This window comes from Sebastes fasciatus, chromosome 2 (assembly GCF_043250625.1).
Source record: "Sebastes fasciatus isolate fSebFas1 chromosome 2, fSebFas1.pri, whole genome shotgun sequence".
NCBI classification, from domain to species: domain Eukaryota; kingdom Metazoa; phylum Chordata; class Actinopteri; order Perciformes; family Sebastidae; genus Sebastes; species Sebastes fasciatus.
The window spans coordinates 30,025,195-30,043,434 of NC_133796.1; the positions used below are offsets into that span (position 1 = coordinate 30,025,195).

The following is an 18,240-nucleotide window of genomic DNA, read 5'->3' on the forward strand; positions in this document are numbered from 1 at the left end:
AGCTACGACCGAGTCTGTAAAGTGGTTTTCATTTTGCTGTTGTAAAGAATAAAGTCACCATGGAGGATATTAAAAGCTTGCTGGTCCTCCTCCTCGCTAAGTAATTTAAAGTTAATTACTAAATGCAAAATGAGTTTCCACTGGTTTGTTTTGTATTGTGGTGTTACGTTGTGGACTAGGGTTGTGCTTTTTGCTGTTTTTGTTTCATCTACTTGATATCTGTGAGAGCAACTCACTGTGTTTATTGTTGCTTTACTCACAGCTTTGTAGTGATTGTTTCCACTGAACTACTAAAGATGATGTTAGTCAGTGGAAATTCAGACCATATTCATGCTTTGTATGATATTATGTGTGCTGTATAATATTAAAATCAGCAAAACGTCTGAAAGTCAAACATTAAGTAGGAAACAAAATACAGTTGAGGTTGTAAGTTAATTTTTGACCTTGGAAACAGCAGTTGAGAAAAAAATCTCACCACAATGTCTGTTTAGGAGCTGATCTGGATCACTTTACTAAAAGCCAAACATATAAACCTCATGGTGGCGCTAGAGGAAAAGTCAGTTACGATTCATCCTCTGGGCACCACTAACGTCTGTGCACTATTTCATGGCAATCCATCATGTAGTTGTCAACATATTTCAGTCTGCACCAAAGAGGTGGACTGACCGACTGCCATTGGCATCCAAAGAGCCATAGAGAGCTACAGGGATGACGTATTTTTGTGGGCCAACCAGGAAGTTAGCGTCGCCATTTCCATTGGGTTTTGGATTAATGCAGAAAATAAGCTCTGTGACAAACCAACATTTTTGATACTTATACGTTTTGTTCCTTAAGATAATCTTAACAAATGAAAACCACTTTCATGATTTTTGAAGTGTGAATGCAATCACCAGATGTAAAAAACTAACGTTAGGCTATAAAGGAACTACACCACGGTGACATGAGCGTGAGTATACACAACGAGGCTGTAAAGGCGGACGAGTCGGCGTGATGACGTTTAGTAATCTCATTTAGCCACTTGTTGGCAACCGCCTTTTTTAAGACACATAAAGGCTTCAAAATTCACGTGTGGGGTATTTATTGATGTATTTTATATCATAGAACAAAACGTTAAAATCTCTTAAGCTTGTGTTAACCACAGACTTATTTTAGGCAACCCATTGACTTTCAGACGAGGGAACCGGAAGTGCTAAAATGCGAACTCAATTCCGGGGTTTAGGACTTGTAGCACTCTATTCCTCTGGCGGGGCTAAAAATACAGATAAACAATATGTTATGACAAGAATATATTGTCCATACACCTCTGCTACATAGAGTACAGCATCTTGCTGTTGAAGTATGACTGAAACCTTTACCTTGAGGCTATTGTTTAGATTACCCTCTGCTCCTTCCTCTCCCCACGCTTCCTCACCAAAGAGGGAGGAAGTCAAGAGTTAACTTGTGTGTTGACTAATGTTCTGGATGCTCTCTGCGGCTTTGAGTGGTTCTCCGTCCAGGAGAAAGAGACTCACTCCTCCTCGCAGCACATTGTGACCCTCGTCCACAGTAGCCAGACAACACTGACTCATAGCGCATGATGAATGACCTCAGTTCTCCGGAGTCTCACTCAGCTAAAACAAAAACAGGAATGTAGGGAGAAACCAGATTGTTAGGATGTGGATAGAAGTTGGGTCAGAGCATCTTTAACACTTGGACAAATAACACAAAGCACTTCTGGGAATCCTGACCCTGCACTATTTCAGAGTAAACACAGCTCGTCGTGCTGCTGGGATCACAAAATGTGCACACTGTGACTTTTCGTTGCTGTGATAATAACCAGTTTCCCCTTGGCTTTCATTTGTGTGATAAAACCGCACCACCTCAGCCTCTTTACAGCTGCTATTCACTCACATCGCAGTCACCTTGATGTCAGACTCTCGATTAGTCCACGCCATCTCATTGTGTCTTACTAACAATCGTGCATTGTGTGTGTTTGTTTTGTTGCAGGGGAGCCGGGGGCACCGGTACCACTGGCAGAGCCACAATGTCAAACTCAGCGGAGTGGATGACATGGTGCTGCTCAGCAAGATCAACGAGGACGCCATCGTGGACAACCTCAAGAAGAGATACATGGATGACTACATCTTTGTATCCTTTGCTCACAATCGCACCCCAGCGAGAAATAGCCGAGGCCCCGTCTCATCCCCGCTCTTCCCAGAATAGCTGAATGGTCGTTCACAGTGTTATTGTAGCAGTGAGTAATGGGTCAGTGTTGGGAGGTAACGCCTTCCTTCTGAGGCTCTGCCGTGTGCAGGGGGCCTCTTTGTACGTTACTCCACCCAGACTTCCAACTCCTGCCCCTTCACCAACTAGTTTTATCTCACTGTGGTGCAAAATGTGAACAAAATGGTGTGAGAAATATTGCATAATGGTGAAATCTACAGTCTTTTTTATTTAATCCGAGCACATTGCTGCTATCTTTTTTGAGCAGCCGTAACTTTTGATTGTGGCGGCGATTTAAAATGGCGAGCTGTCATTTTCATTTTCGCACAAATGCTAGGTTTAGGTTTCTGAAGCGCAGCTGTGGCTACACACACATAAGCCGTTCATCACATGAAATGAGTCAATGGATGAATGAATGAATAACCCCTTTTGAAAAGCAATGCTGAGCCGCTCATTACATAACCTTCATCCACGCTCAAGTTTAGTAAATGCTGGCACTTTTAGGTTCTCTGAGTCAGGCCTTTGATTTGGGTCAGTAAATAGCCGTAACTGTGAGGTCTTCTTGCCAAGCCTGTGGGTCACTGTAGGCCACCCACAATAGCAGCTTTATTTGCCTTGAGCAGCGTTTTGGCCTCAGGGCATAAAACCTCACAGTGTTACATGGTCGGTCTATTCTCTGTCATTTGTAAGCACTGTATACGTATTTAGCCTCTGCAGGCCTGATCACCAAATACTCCACTGTTGCACTCTCTTGACGTCACGACATTAAGTCATTCTTCCTTTACAGTTTTATAATCTCTTTATAAAAAATGTATTACAGATGTTTTGCAATTCATACACAACTTTTGCACTTCCAATAAGAGGTGATCTTAGTTTGGTGTCATTTGTTTTTTGCTGATTTGTTTGTCTTCCTTGTATGATCTTTAATATACAACCTCATCAGACATATATCGGTCCTGTGCTCATCTCCGTCAACCCTTTCAAGCAGATGCCTTACTTTGGGGAAAAAGAAGTTGAGATGTATCAGGGAGCAGTAAGTATATGACCTATGAACACATTTTAAATATCTTTTGTTGTCTCAAAGATTCAAACCGTAAAACTCTCTTCATACTGTAAAAGTACTGATGTGTCTGCGGGGTTTAAGAAGGCAAACAGTCTGAAGGACAAAGGCTTTGAAATGAACTGGGTTAGTTGCAGTGTGAAGTTTCCAGCAGACTGGCGCAGATGTTGCTGTCAGAAACTTGACTCAACCATTGAGAAGGCTTGGCAGTACCTTCACAGAACAGCCTGTTCGAGTCTGCCTCCTCTCTTGGCCAGCCTGCTGAGACCGGGCTTGTCTCCTTAAGCCAGGAACACACTGAAAGACTTCTAATATCCTAACTGACTGTGAAAACACTCGGCAAAACACATGCCAAATTTAACAGTTTGGCAGATTACAGTTTAAGGCAGGGTCGGTGATCTTGAGGAACTAGCAAGAGTACACTAGATTTTTAAAAATGGTCCAGCGGAAAAAACGAGCCCACCGTTACCAACTCTTTTCCAATGAAAGTAGTTAGAAGCACTCGCTCTAAAAGTCCCTCAATCTGGTGAGAAAGTCGGCACGTCGGCAAGACTGACAGTCCGTCCCTTCAGGCCTCCCTCCAAAGCCACTCCCCCACTATTATCATTATGAACGTAAACATATCATAATGAACATAAACAGCAAACATGGCTATAGAGTGCTCCAGGGATGACGTATTTTTGTAGGCAAAACTGGGTTCAGGTTTGCATAGTGTTATCAGCTCAAACTACTATAGAGGGGAAAGTTCAGATTTGTTCAGAAACAACCGCAAAGGCACCGACTTGGTTGCTCAGTTGGATGGCAACAGGTTTGACATTCGTAACCTGTCCTATTTTGTCCTATTCTTTTTTTTTTTTAAATGCCGGAATTAGCCAAACAGCTATTTTTCATCTGGAGTTCCTGGCCAAGGTGTTACAAAGGCCTCCTAAAATACATTAAAACATAAAACAGGGCATACAGTTCAATGCAGACTTTTCACAAACTTGGAAATAAGTCATCATGGTCAAAGTGGGGTTAATATATACATTATTCTATATTTTTTATTGTCAACAAATTCAACAAAGAGACCCAAACCGACCATGTGTTAATCCATCTCTCAGTGCTTCCCGTCCCTTTGAAAAGGCTTGGTAACTTCCTGAAACAGCTGGGCATTGTAGCTTTTAGCAAATGTTATTCAAACAGTAGTAAGTAGTGCATTTGTTGAGGACTATTTTCAGCAGCGTATTAATACACATTTGGTGCTCTCGTGAGTGTTAATGGCAGCAAGATGCTGTATGTAATGCTGTAATATGCCACCCAGTGCAACAGTGTGGCTAACTGATATGTTTTTAGACAACAATTGAGGTCTGTGACACAAAGAAATAATGTACAGCGAGAGGGTCGTTGTTGTGAAATAAACCCTGACAGGGTGATGAAGGAAGGAAGGGGTCTTGCATCGCCCTGAAGGGGTTTATTTCGGAACAATGACCAACTCGCTGTACATTATCCCGCTTATTACACGACTACTTACTTAAGAAATCAATAATTTGACACAAAAATTATCCACCAGAGTCCAACATCAGAACTGTATCCATAGCAACGGTCTGTTATACATAGCAACGGTCTGCTATAAAGAAATAACAGACCAGAGTCAGAATTGAGTATTCAACAAAGCCGTGTAATAAGCTAAATTAGACTTTGGCTACACAGACAATACTTGTTTTGGATTAACAACCTCTACAAAGTTTTACAAAATCTGTTTGACTATTGATTTTAACTAAATTCTTTTGTCAACTCTCAGGCTCAGTATGAGAACCCTCCTCACATCTACGCTCTGGCAGACAACATGTACAGGAACATGATGATCGACACTGAGAACCAATGTGTCATCATCAGGTAAGACTTTGAAAACTATAATCACACCTTCTTTATAAATAAAATAAATTCAACTTATATAGCACTTTTCAGGGACTTTACACATCATAACAGGTCACTATTGACATGTGACAACCAAAACTGATTGTGTTATTTAGGTCCAGGATGGGAGAGAAAGTGAGACACAGACTGGAGATAATAATCTGTACAATGTGATCTGTGAGGTGTTGTAACAAAGCTGAGCTGCTGCAGATTGTGATAATGGTTGGGAGGGGAACAGGAGAACACAACCGGTTCCACCACATCATTTGGTACAGCTGATTGACTGAGAGTGACGTGTTTCTTTGGTGTTTTTCCATCATATCACTTTCAGCTTGAATGCAAATCAAGGGAACAAATGCGCTAATACCCAAATATTAAAACAATGCACAATTAAAAACTGGATCTGGCCTCAGTTCAGGATGTGAGAAGGAAACAAAGCAGCAGTTATAGAGGCTATTTTTGAAGAACTTCCTGGTTTAAAAAGAAATAAAACCAAGCAGGAAGAACACCTGCATGGTCCTTGGCCCAGAATCTTTCCCTCTGTCTCTAGATTTAGGGAGTTTTTAGGTACTTTTACAGCCTGTTTGAGTTTGTCGGTGAATGTTTTGGAGCTGCAAAGCTGCGGAGAGAAAAGTGTTGTGTCATGATGGGGGCAGTCACCTGAGCAGCGCGGTTGCTATAGTGCTTACCTCATGATGAATGACCCCTGCTTCAGCACTTTCGCCCGTTGTTTGGACAGCCAGCAGTTGCTAGTTCAGTTTTCCCACATAAAGGCACTGAGGTGGATTTTGTGATCGACTAAATCAGCAAACAAAAGCATGGAAGTGGTTTTATGATGAACCAGGTCTCGGCAAACAAAGGCTGCTGTGAACTGCTGGCCAGGCAGGCAGTGTGGTCAGCATCGGCCTGCGTTAGCGCTTTTCCACATTTACTAAGAAAATGTGTGAATCAACCATAAGGGGAATTCAGGATGAGGTGGTGGAGCCATTTTGACTATTGTTGGGGAATTGTGACCTTTTCCCATATTTATGTAGTTTATCTACCTGACATCTGCTTACTACAGCACATGATGAAAGGGATGAATTGAGGCAGAAGTTTGGCGCTCCCCATCAAACTATTAGATGAAATCAGAGCCGTCGTCTGAGGGATAACCGCTTCACATCTGTTCCCAGCACATATCAGAAATACACGATCAATAAGTTTGTCGACAGTTTCAACAAAGAGCCATGATTTTCTGTCTTTCAGTCTGAGCAACCGCTCTTTAAACCTAATCCTACAAAAATGCAGGTTTGTTCAGTATTGGCTGGCTTATTACCAAGATTATTGCTTTGTTTTTTTACTGTGCATGAGTCGGATGTGGATGATCTTCTTGATTCTCCTTCAACTGTCATTTGAATATTGGTCAATGGCTTTGATCCATATTAGAGGGAATGATAATTTTTACATCATTATCTAATTTTCATTGAAAAACACATTATAATGACTAAGACGTTTTCTTAAGTCTGTAGAATATGATGTGTAGGCCAGGACATCTCTGCAGCACGACAATAGTTAATTTAATTTTTATGTGGTGTTTTGACACACATTTCGCCTTTAACAAATATTGCGCCTCCTGTGATTGCGACATCAGTTGATGCTGTGACTGGCTTCACAGACAGCTGATGGTCTCTACTTGCAGTGTTCATTCAGTCTTTTGTCCAGAGGCCTTGCTGATTCACCGATGTAGTGTTCCCCACAGCTGTTGCACATGATGTCATACACCCCTAGAGTCTTTTTCTCCTTCCTCGCCAGGGAACTGAATTGTTTTGTGAATTATTGTAGGCTAAATGGACGATCGATTGTGCTGCTTTGAAGTGGCCTGTTCAACAGTTCAGATGCTGTATTGTACCAACAGTCAGACGTCTTACTATCATCGTGTTAGTACTTCTGTACTTCTCCGTTCCGATCATTTTTTACACTGCTTCACCCAGTCTGCTCACTTTCTTTCATAAAATCTGCTGTAATTAAAAAAAATGATTTAATAACACAACCACAGTTATGATTGGTTATGGTTATGGTTTTGGTTTTGGTTGATTGGTTGTTTGTCATTTCAAGTTTTGTTAATTAATTTGAAATTGAAAAGATGTCCAGTTCCTTGACTCCATCCTCTTCTTTTGGACTGGTAAAGGGTAAGTTCGGTATTTTTTCAACCTGGATTTTTCAACCCTATTTTCCTATATTTCTGTGTCTAACTGACTGATAGCGACAATAATTTCTGAAATTGGCTCAGTATTGAGGGTGATCGCTGTAAAGGTGCTTGTTTTTGCCATGACAGGCTCTGATTGTTATTATAAGTGTCTGACATTATCGAAAGTCTCGCTCAAGGAGAAGTCTTCTTCTAGTCTGAAATCTCGTGAGGTGACATGTTGCCAGAAGACAACGGTGGAATAGTGGAATACATCCAGGGTGGAATTCAATGGCTGCCCGTATTTATTTGAGCCACAGTATACGGATATTCAGATTTCACAACAAGACTTCTCTTTAAGCGGGACTTGGACACGAAAGCAAACAGACAGGATCCAGGGAAAAGTAGGAAAATCTTTTTATTTTCCTGTAGTGTCCTTTCCATAATGTTGTCAGACACTTATAATAACAATCTGAGCCTGTCAGTGGCAAAAACAAGCACTTTTAGTGGACGTAATGTTACATTGACACTGCTTACTTGCCTTTGCGTTTCACGGCTGCCGGTTACAGCGTTCTCCCTCAATACTGGACCAATTTCAAAAAGTGTTGTCCCCATTAGTCACTTAGACACAAATAACATGGGAAAATAGGGTCATGGTTGAAAAATACCAAAGTTACCCTTTAAATTGGGCTTTAAACCAGACGAACACAGGCTCCCTAATCCTAAAAGTCTACTTGAACATACTGTACATGTACATACTTCTGTAGGAATGCAGTGTGCCTTATTAGATTTATAACCACAAAACTAGAAGCCAGTGTTGAGGGTGCATCCTTCTCATAGCTAACGTCAGTAATGATTTATGAAAGTTAATGCTCAAACCTTCATGCCTCTCTATGGCATTGTTGAACTCATGTCCTTGTTTGTTTAATAAATCTCTGCCGAAGTTAACAATGCCTTCAGCGCCACAACAATGAGACTCGCCCATTTTGGGGGCTCACAATAAGACTCCAACTCCTGCTGCAGCTTGTGTTGAAAATAGCTCTTCAGAGAATAACTTTCATGAGGAGAACCAATGCTCTCAGATGGAGCTCTGGAGGGTTTTATGACATTTAAAAGTAAAACTCAGCTTATGAGTTTCTTGTTGTTACTTGAGAAGTGAGTGTGCAGTGAGGTAGCCCAGACAATGCTAAAGGATTTGGAAGAAACAAGGAGGTAATAGGGGGGAGGGTCAAAACCATATAGAGACTGCTGTGTAATAGAGTGGCTCCCATGACTTCCTCTGGCAGCCTCTAACAGTCTGCAGCTGTGCTTCTCACAGAGGCATTACCAACCTGACTCTACTTTAAGGCACAGAAAGAAAAAATAACAGACTCCACTGGCATCCACTGCCAAACCACATATGTCAAAATAAATATGACACTGGCAAAGTGAAAGGCCGGGAGGAAAATAGACAAATGTAGGGTGACGGGGAAAGAAATGAGGGAAAATCTGTGGATGTGACAAAACAGAATTAATGTCCTTGTTGCTGCAGCATTCATCTGGCCAGATGTGCTGTGGCTTAACACACATTTAGCCTCTGAGTTGAAATTTGCTTCTAGTTGCATGAACACATTTTGGTTTGTACTGTAAACGGAGTTTGTGCACATGAAAGCAGGAGCTGGGATTTCACCTGTTTATCCAGCACATTCAGCACAACTGATGGGTTATAGGTCATATTTGTCATATTTGTCTATTTTTGTCTGTAGATTTCTCCAAAATTCACCAGAAGTTAGCATTCGATAATGCCTCATTGGCATAAATTAAGCGTAACATTTCAGAAAACTTGGAATACAAAGAATAATTGCCTTAATGTAAGTAATCCACTGGGGAAGCTTCATGGAGATATCTATTAGTTGTTTTTTTTACCCTATTTACCTGGGGTGTCTCCCCTTAAGTGTCTTAAGTGTAAATGTTTGCAGTGTCTTCAAACATTATGATTGAGATCAATAGTTGGTACTTGATATAAAGCAGGATTTTAGCATGTTAATAAAGAATATGTACATATACTATTTGGATTGGTGGGACCTGGAATCCAAAAGTAACCTCAAATATTATCATGATAATGTTTACCACATACATTAGCTCAATCCTGTTCACTGCTGTGCCCTCAGTACAACACATGCAAACAAAACACCTGCAGCTTAAAAACTGTAAGGTATTATTTCCCTTTCACATTTTGTGAGAGCCTGAAAATAATGGCACCATGAAAAATGCAGTCACTCAAAGCACATAACTCGCCTGTTCTCCACACCTGATGGTTAAAATACCAAACAACCACCCATGTCTGCATGAATGAGCATAAACACAGGTGTCACATGCTATGATTGCATGAATACGATAACATGTGCGTACATTTTTATCTGTTTTTCAGCGGAGAGAGTGGAGCAGGGAAGACTGTGGCAGCCAAATATATCATGAGCTACATCTCCAGAGTGTCAGGGGGCGGACCCAAAGTACAGGTGAGAGGAGCTGCTTTCTTCCCCTTTGAGGACGGTATGTAATAGATGCATGAGATGTCTGAGACGTCTGAGATGTTGAGCTGCGTAGATGGAATGATAAAACTTTCATTCAATTCAGAAGGTCTTTTGTGATGCACGATTTTATGGTCTGAATTAATAATAAAAAGCAAAATACTCTTCTCATTAAGGTTTTGTAAGGTTTTCTACACAATAAAGGCTTGTTGGACGTGCTGGAGCTGAAACTCAATGTAAAATGTTGGGAAAAGCACCCAACACTTAATAATTCCTAATATAAATCAATTCAAGAAGATACACTAAAATATATTTAGAGGTATAGGGATGAGGACGGGTTGGTAGGATGAACGTGAGGTAATTGTTTAAGTTATTTCTGATTGATGGGTGGCTATTTGGGTCGTACATAATAGCATTGATGTAGTTTTTTGTGTGTATGATAATTATTAAGATAATTGTTGTTGTTATGGAGAAGGGGTAGGATCATAAGTGTGCACTTCTTCCTACTTCCGACATGTCATATGTATTTACATTGTTTATTTGTATTGTTTATGATGAGTTTAAGAGTTTGCTACATGTTCATTTTATTTGTTCGTTTAGTTTTGTTGTTTTTTTTACTTATTTGTTACATTTTAAAAATAAATAAATAAAATTAAATCAAAAATCAAAAATATTAATTCATAGTGGAAAGCTTTAGATCAAGTTGAGGTTGAAGGCTGTGTGTACTGATGCTTTTTCTATCGTCATTATTAGTATCATCATGGAGCGGAAATTAATTTGATTATGTAACATTTTCAAATGAAGGTTTATCTTTCTACATCAATGTCATAATAATTATCTTGGATTGCATTTTGCCCGTCCTGCTTGTCGAATCATAACGCCACTGCAGACTTGTATGAAATCAAGCAACCTGTTGCTGCTTCATTCCTGCACTTACTCCTCTTCTTAGGACCCAAATCTTCCTCTTATCATCCTCCTCTTTATACCCCATTATCAGCCCATCAGCAGCCTCTTATTCGCCCAGCCCCCCTCAGCCATCTGGCTGCCCCCCAGACCAGCAGATGTCCACTCCCTAAGCTCGATAAAGATCTAAAGTTTGATGAGGAAATGCCTGTAACATGATGGCAGTGGGATTTTTATATTTAATCCACTCAGAGCTGCTTCCACCAAGGCAACGTTAGAAATCATCTCCAGGCTGTAAATCTAACGGTAGAACTGGTAGTCTGACTAAATCCCATGTGTTTTACTTATGTAGCGTTATTATTGTGTTGGATGCTCCAAGTTGCAAGTCACAGTATAAATGTGCACATTTACAGCTAGTTATGAAAATAACTCTGTATTGTTTGTTTAAACAAATGTGGCCTTTACTGTGGACACACACACACACACACACACACACACACACGTACACTTTATGTCTCCACCTCTTCCAGCTCCTGTTCAGCATCATTTCCCTTTCACATGGATCCCTTCAGCACTGCCCACATTGTGCGGTACGCTCAGTACAGCACATGCATTCTTATGCAACGTGTTTATGGTGTGTGTTCACATGTGTGTGAGAATAGTTTTGAATAGATAAAAACTCCCTGCCAGCATATATATATATCTGTTCATCTGTCTGAGCATTGTCATCTTCACAAAGACGTATCATATCTATCAATATTCATAAAATAAAAAACGTATGGATATAGGCTATTTATTTTATCATCTTGACACCATGTTGGAAATGTGTTCTCACTTTAAGTTGTCCCCTTGGAGTCAGTGGGTTTAGAAGCTCCATAAATACATCAAGTCAAAAATTAGTCAAATTAGTGTAGGAAGAACCTCCTCTGCCTTGGAAGAGTAAAATATGATAAAGTAGTAAACTAATAACTGTATGGTTCTCTATAAATATCTTGAAGTGAGAAGTGCAGCGTCTATTTTTTCCTTTCACACAGGACTAAATTTAGAAACGCAAAAAAAAAATTCTGAGAAATAACTTCCATTCAACTTCTGTGTACAATAATGGAAGTAGGAATAGCTCTGTCTGCTGGACCGATTTAAAACTCACGTGCTTCTGACATGCAGATGGCTCACAGGAAAAATAATGTCCTCCAGACTTTGTGTGTCTGTCTGTAGCTGTGCATTTCTGTGTGTGTGTGTGCTCGTATTTGAGTGGAAAGTTCCAGAGACGTACACACCAGCCTGTCAGCGAGGGTGTGAAGTGTGCGGTATCCCTACCTTGCTGTCTGTGACGTAGCTAACAGCTCATTGCATCTGTCTCCTTGCAGCACGTCAAAGACATCATCCTGCAGTCCAACCCGCTGCTAGAGGCCTTCGGCAACGCCAAGACCGTGAGGAACAACAACTCCAGTAGATTTGTAAGGCTTTCAATTCCCTTTTTGAGAATCAGGGTGCCTACTAGCATTGCGGCTCAACTCGTAACTGGTTCTTATTAACCAAAGAAAAAATCTGAAAATCCATTTCAATGAGCGTAACCCTACAGGCAAAATTAAAACCTGGAGTGTATTAAGAAGTGAACTTTAAAATCATCCTCCAAAGACACATTTTTTCAGCCTCATTTTTGTTGTGTGTGCAAAGACAAAATTAGAATAACCCGCTCACATTGCTAATCCTGAACGGTTTTGCTCGGAGATAAATACATGCAGTAGGTACTACTTACCCCAGAATAATTTGAGGACTCAACTTTTCTGTGGCGCACCTTTGGATCCAAGCGGAGACTTTTGAAAACAAAGATTTGCAGTAACAGCTTTTCTGTTTTATTGCATGAGGAAAGGAAACCTCTTGTGTGTCCTGGTTAACCAGAGCTGTGCTGTCAGGACACATTGCATAGAAAGACATACATACAGAACCACTGAGGCACATCCTGCACTGCTTACAAAGGAACTCAGTCAACAAGGGCTTAATAAGGCAAAATTGGTTAAATGTTTAGCATACAAAGCAGTATTGTCTCAGGAGTTGGGATATTTTTAGATCCCGTTTTGGAGGAAATGAGTTTGGTTTGGCACTAATGGCCTGAGATCACTACTTTTTTTAGATACTGTCTTTGAATAAATAGTGTCTCTGTTCACTTTTGTAGCCTGGACCAGATATGATGTTACAGGCTTGTCTGGAGAAGAGAGCAAGACAAAAAGCAGGATCAGATTTTTATATAAATGTACACACACACACACACACACACACCACTAGTAACAGGTGCCAGTGTTTCCGATCTTATAGCTCTGGTTTTAACCTTTATTGCAGCCCACTCCAAGACTGAAAAAATAAAAAACGTGCTTTGATCCATCAGGGGAAATACTTTGAGATCCAGTTCAGCTCCGGTGGCGAACCAGACGGAGGGAAAATCTCCAACTTCCTCCTGGAGAAGTCACGTGTCGTCATGAGGAATCCTGGAGAGAGGAGTTTCCATATATTCTATCAGGTGAGGCTTGTTTTTTTTAACCGAGGAGTGAACGGAACACATTTGGCCTGCAAAGAGGGTCTGTGAGGGAATTTCAGGACACGTTGGGTTAGACGTGCCATTTGGCTGCAGGAAGAGGGTCAATCTGTTTTCATTGTGGATGGCTCGAGGTCTCTGAGAGAGATAATTCATTCTGCAGTTTTGTTCACATGCAAAGTGGAGCACAGATAAATATAAGCCTGAAAATGTATAGAAGTGACACTACACACAGGCTTTGTGCTAAAACATGTCTGTTACATCCACAATACTATTCATTTCTGCTCTGCAGTTGATTGAAGGAGCCAGTGGAGAGCAGAAGAGCAGCCTGGGAATCACAAGCCTGGATTACTACACTTACCTCAATCAGTCTGGTTCCTACAAAGTGGACGACATCAACGACAAGAGTGACTTCCAGGAGACGACGGTACGGTCAGATTCCTTCTGTTAAACGGGCAATAATAACACCCTCAGTGGTGTTGTGTGTGTGTCTATGAATCTCATACCAGTGTTCATGTGGCTCCCAGACTTCTCTTTACATTCCTCTCTCTCCCTACCAGTCCTCTTTTGTTTTCTTTTCCAACGATCTCCTCCTGTTTTTGTTTACCAGTGAGACCGCAACAGGAGTAATTAGAGGACATGAGCTAGGTACCACAGGAGCGAGTAAACCCACACTGCAGCCCTGATTTTAGCGTGACCTTTTCCTTTGCTTTTCCCCAGCATGCCATGGATGTGATCGGCATCGCAGCAGAGGACCGCTCCATGGTGCTTCAGATTGTGGCTGGAGTCCTACACCTGGGAAACATCAGTTTCAAGGAAGCAGGCAACTACGCTGCTGTGGAGAGTGAAGAGTGTAAGTAGACTCACACCATGACTTCTGTGCTTAATGAGGTTCACACCAACACAGGTAGTTAACTGCTGTTTAATGTTCGATGCTCCAACAATGTTTCACCACCTTCGAGACGGTGATGTTGTTGTTCAACCTGATCAGACTCTGAGAGAAACATCTTATGTAACTTATAAATGGGTAGCAATTTCCAAGGAATAATTAGCGGCATGAGGTGAGTGTTGGCTTTGAAGCTGTGCTTGAAGCTGCACAGCTGTGCAACATTCTCATAATGACAATGCTAACATGCTTATGGTCTGTCTTCTAATTGCATACAAGACTTGGCGTCTACGGCCATGCTAGCAGCTGTGTGAGGCTGTATACCATAAACTGTAAATAAGAAGTGGACGTAGTCACCGTGATGTCACCCATTGGCTGGGGACTACCGATTGCCATCTTGTTTTTTTGGAGCCAGAATTGACCATATTTGGACGAGAGGGTGGAACTGGGGAAGAGCAATGCCCGGCGGGGCCCGGTGCCGTTAGCATAGCACCCACGGCACCCCCCAGTCACTCAAAGTGGCCACACTCTTAATTAAACATTACTTTAAGCCTTAAAGGGACTCTTTTTAAGAGTCAGAAATGCTTGTTAACAGCGACACCTGTGGCCGTTAAGTCAACAAAAGTCAGTGTCGGGCTGACGCTTGCTCGCTCTACATAGACATGAACGAGCATTGCTCAAAACAGTGAGGCGACACACGTCAGCTAAAACCACAATATCACTCTATATTACACCTGCTTGGCAGTAATGTTAGCTGACCAGACGAAGGTCTCTCCATGAATCACTGCTGATCCTAGTGTTGGCTTTTCCTGCCTCAGCCTCCCGACCGCGGCCAGGGAAGGAACAGGGGAGACACCGGCACCCGGTCGGAGACGATAAAGTTTTTCGCTGCGGAGCCCCGTCACTTCACAAGACACGGAAAACCTCTGTTGGTCTGGAGGAGCTGCAGCAGTTATTTCTGCACAAACGTCCACTGTACATTCACTAGATATTCTCAGAGCTAAACTAACTCTTCTGCAGTGTGTAGTGTGCGCGCGTTCACGTCTAGAGGTGGAGCGAGCTGAGTGAAGGCAGGCAGGCAGAGGAGCAGAGTACAGCAGAGACTCCGGCCCTGGAGACCGAAGCTACGGTCTCCCCCGCGTCCTCCGACCGCGTTCAACACTGTTTAACAGACGGGCTTCACTAGATAGAACTTTGTGGTTTTGGTGCTTCCGTGTAGTTTGTGTTGGAGTCTGATTCTGAACAGCGTAGCAACATGGGCGCGCGCATGGGACACCGACCCGGGTGATTTATACGTGTAAGAAGTTAAAAACAGTCCCTTTAAGCCTTAATATAATTAAAACGGGTGATTTATAGAAGAATTCCCCCCCCGGACAGTTGTCACAAATGGTAAAATTAGCTATAGAGACCAAAACCGTTTTTACCGTTCTACCAGGGGTGCAGTTGATAACTAAAATGATGATGGGAAGGGACAAGTTTGTTGTTATCTCTTAGCAAGCTACCGTAGTTAGCTAAGGCACTTGCAAACATAATACTGCATAGCTTTCTGATTTATCCACATTCCACTATATCACAAGTTGCACATTGCCTACTGGTAAAATGCTTTAGCTTCACTTACAGAAATATTGTTGGCTTCTAACTGACATTAGGACAAAATGCTTTCTGTACATGTAACATTAGGCATGACGTTGAGAGCCACAGTTTCCCATTCTTACTGCTGATACCTCACTTCTTATCGCCTGAATTCTCAGTTTTTCGGTTTGGCAGTTTATAAAAACTTAGTTCTGGGCTCTTTACTGTGTTGGTAGTGCATCCCACCACACGGCAGCTTTTAGGCATCTTTCTGTTTGCTAGCACACAAAAGTGACAAGGAGGCACCTTCACGCAATACAAATTGCGCTCTGTCTCTATGCTAACAAGCACGTGTAGTGTTTAGCCCATGTATTGTTTACTGTGCTCGCATGCTAACATTTGCTCAGGAAATCACCAGATCTAGATCTAGATATTAAGTGAAAACTTTGACCTGGTGGTGATGCTAGAGGAAAAGTCTGAGGATCACCAAAGTCAGTAGGATTCATCCTCTGAGGACCATGAATGTACAAAAGAAATCATGGCAATCTATATAATAGTTGCTGAGATATTTCAGTCTAGACCAAAGAGGTGGATGACCAACATTGCCATCCATAGATTCAGCAACTTGGGCTAAAAGACACAGATACAGTTCTTGGTTCTAACTGAGGCTAAAGACAACAGTGCTGATGTTCAGGTTGAGACTGTGATTGCGGTAAATTTCTTCTTCTCATTATGTTCTTGCCTTTCCGAACATCTCTCCTCTCCTCAGTGTCCTGAGCTGCCCTTCTCCGGTTGGTTTTGGAAGATATTTCTCTCGCACCACTTTCACTCCCTAAAGTTTTATTGTGTTAATGCAGGGCTGCAGCCAACTGTCTGCAGTAATCCAGGCCACGCTAGATTACCAGAAAAGAAAACACTATTATTGAAGGTCTGGACATATTTCGCCAGACTAAAAACTACTCGGAAAAATACTTCTCCTTCTGTCCCCTTCCCTTTTTGCCTTCTCTTGCCTCACTTTATTCTTCTATGCTTTATTTCTTTTCCTTTCTCTTTCCTTCTCATGCTGTGTCTGTATGATGCAGATGAGAGTGCAGTAGCCAGTGTACAAAGCCCCGGTCTGTTCTGTGCAGACGTAATAGCGGGACTCCATAATCTCTGCCTTTCCTGTTTCCTCCAGCCTCACTTACTGTGCGCTTTAACTGCAGTGTGTTGCACATGTGGGTTCACATCGACTTGCACTCAGCAACAAGAGTCAGTGCGTCATCTGTTATTGAAAGAAACGCTGAGACTCCTTGTGAAAATAACTTGGACATTATTTTGGCTGGATTATTTAGTTAGAAGTAACTTGATCCGGACAGTGACGTGCTGTTTATAAAAATGGCTATTTTAGGATCTTAAGCTTTTTAATAGCATACTTATTTTTAGCATTATGTGTTGTCAGCAACAAGGTTTTTATACTACACTTGTACCCTTACCTGCGTCACAACATTCATTGCATATACATTCTGTATCTGCCTGTAATTGTGCCACCTTGAAGCTGTATAATGAGTAAAATATTTATATTCAACATGTCATTTTTTTATGGCAGCATCATTCAACATGCACCTTTCACATAGGCCTACCTTTGGTTTTGTGTTAACGTTTAGCTAAGCACAAAGACTGTCGCACAAAGAGGTCACTGCGTCCGGTTGCAAAATAGTCCCACACACAACCCCCAATAAAATCACAACATGACGTTTTTAAAAAAAAAAAATCTTCTACGAATTAAAGGGACTGTTTGTAACTTTTTACAGGTATAAATCTACCGGGTCGGGATCCCATGCACGCTCGCATATGCGCGCGCATAAGCGCGCTCGCGTGTGGCTACGCTGTTCAGACCGCTCCTCTGCCTGCCTGCCTGCCTTCACTCACACAACGCACACGTACTCGCTCCACCTCACGTTCATGTGCGCACACTCCACACTGCAGAAGAGTTAGTTTAGCTCTGAGAATATCTAGTGAATGTACAGTGGACATTTGTGCAGAAATAAATGCTGCAGCTCCTCCAGACCAACAGAGGTTTCCCGTGTCTTGTGAAGTGACGGGTCTCCGCAGCGAGTAACGTTGTAGTCTCCAACCGGGTGCCGGTGTCTCCCCTGTTCCTTCCGGCCGCGGTCGGAGACGACAACGTTACTCGCTGCGGAGCCCCGCTGCTTCAGCCCCGGAGGCTGAAGCAGCGGGGCTGAAGCAGGAAAAGCCAAAACACTAGGATCAGCACTCATTCATGGAGAGACCTTCGTCTGGTCAGCTAACATTACTGCCAAGCAGCTGAAATATAGAGTGATATTGTGGTTTTAGCTGACGTGTGTCGCCTCACTGTTTTGAGCGATGCTCGTTCATGTCTATTTAGAGCGAGCAAGCGCGAGCCCGACGCTGACTTTCGTTGACTTAACGGCCACAGGTGTCGCTGTTAACAAGCAATTCTGAAAGTTACAAACAGTCCCTTTAAACAAACAAGATATAACGTGTTAATTA

At 42.0% G+C, this 18,240-nt stretch overlaps 1 protein-coding gene across 2 annotated transcripts in view; it reads left to right on the forward strand.

Moving 5' to 3' along the window:
* Positions 1 to 18,240, forward strand: part of myo1ea (myosin IEa) — a 61,234-nt gene that overhangs the window by 15,702 nt on the left and 27,292 nt on the right. For both annotated transcript variants that reach the window (XM_074618085.1, XM_074618093.1), the window contains exons 2-9: positions 1,987 to 2,127; positions 3,146 to 3,235; positions 5,043 to 5,137; positions 9,733 to 9,820; positions 12,103 to 12,192; positions 13,122 to 13,253; positions 13,561 to 13,695; positions 13,989 to 14,121. In XM_074618085.1, coding sequence (XP_074474186.1) covers positions 1,987 to 2,127; positions 3,146 to 3,235; positions 5,043 to 5,137; positions 9,733 to 9,820; positions 12,103 to 12,192; positions 13,122 to 13,253; positions 13,561 to 13,695; positions 13,989 to 14,121 — 904 coding nt within the window. The remainder of the gene's footprint in view (positions 1 to 1,986; positions 2,128 to 3,145; positions 3,236 to 5,042; positions 5,138 to 9,732; positions 9,821 to 12,102; positions 12,193 to 13,121; positions 13,254 to 13,560; positions 13,696 to 13,988; positions 14,122 to 18,240) is intronic.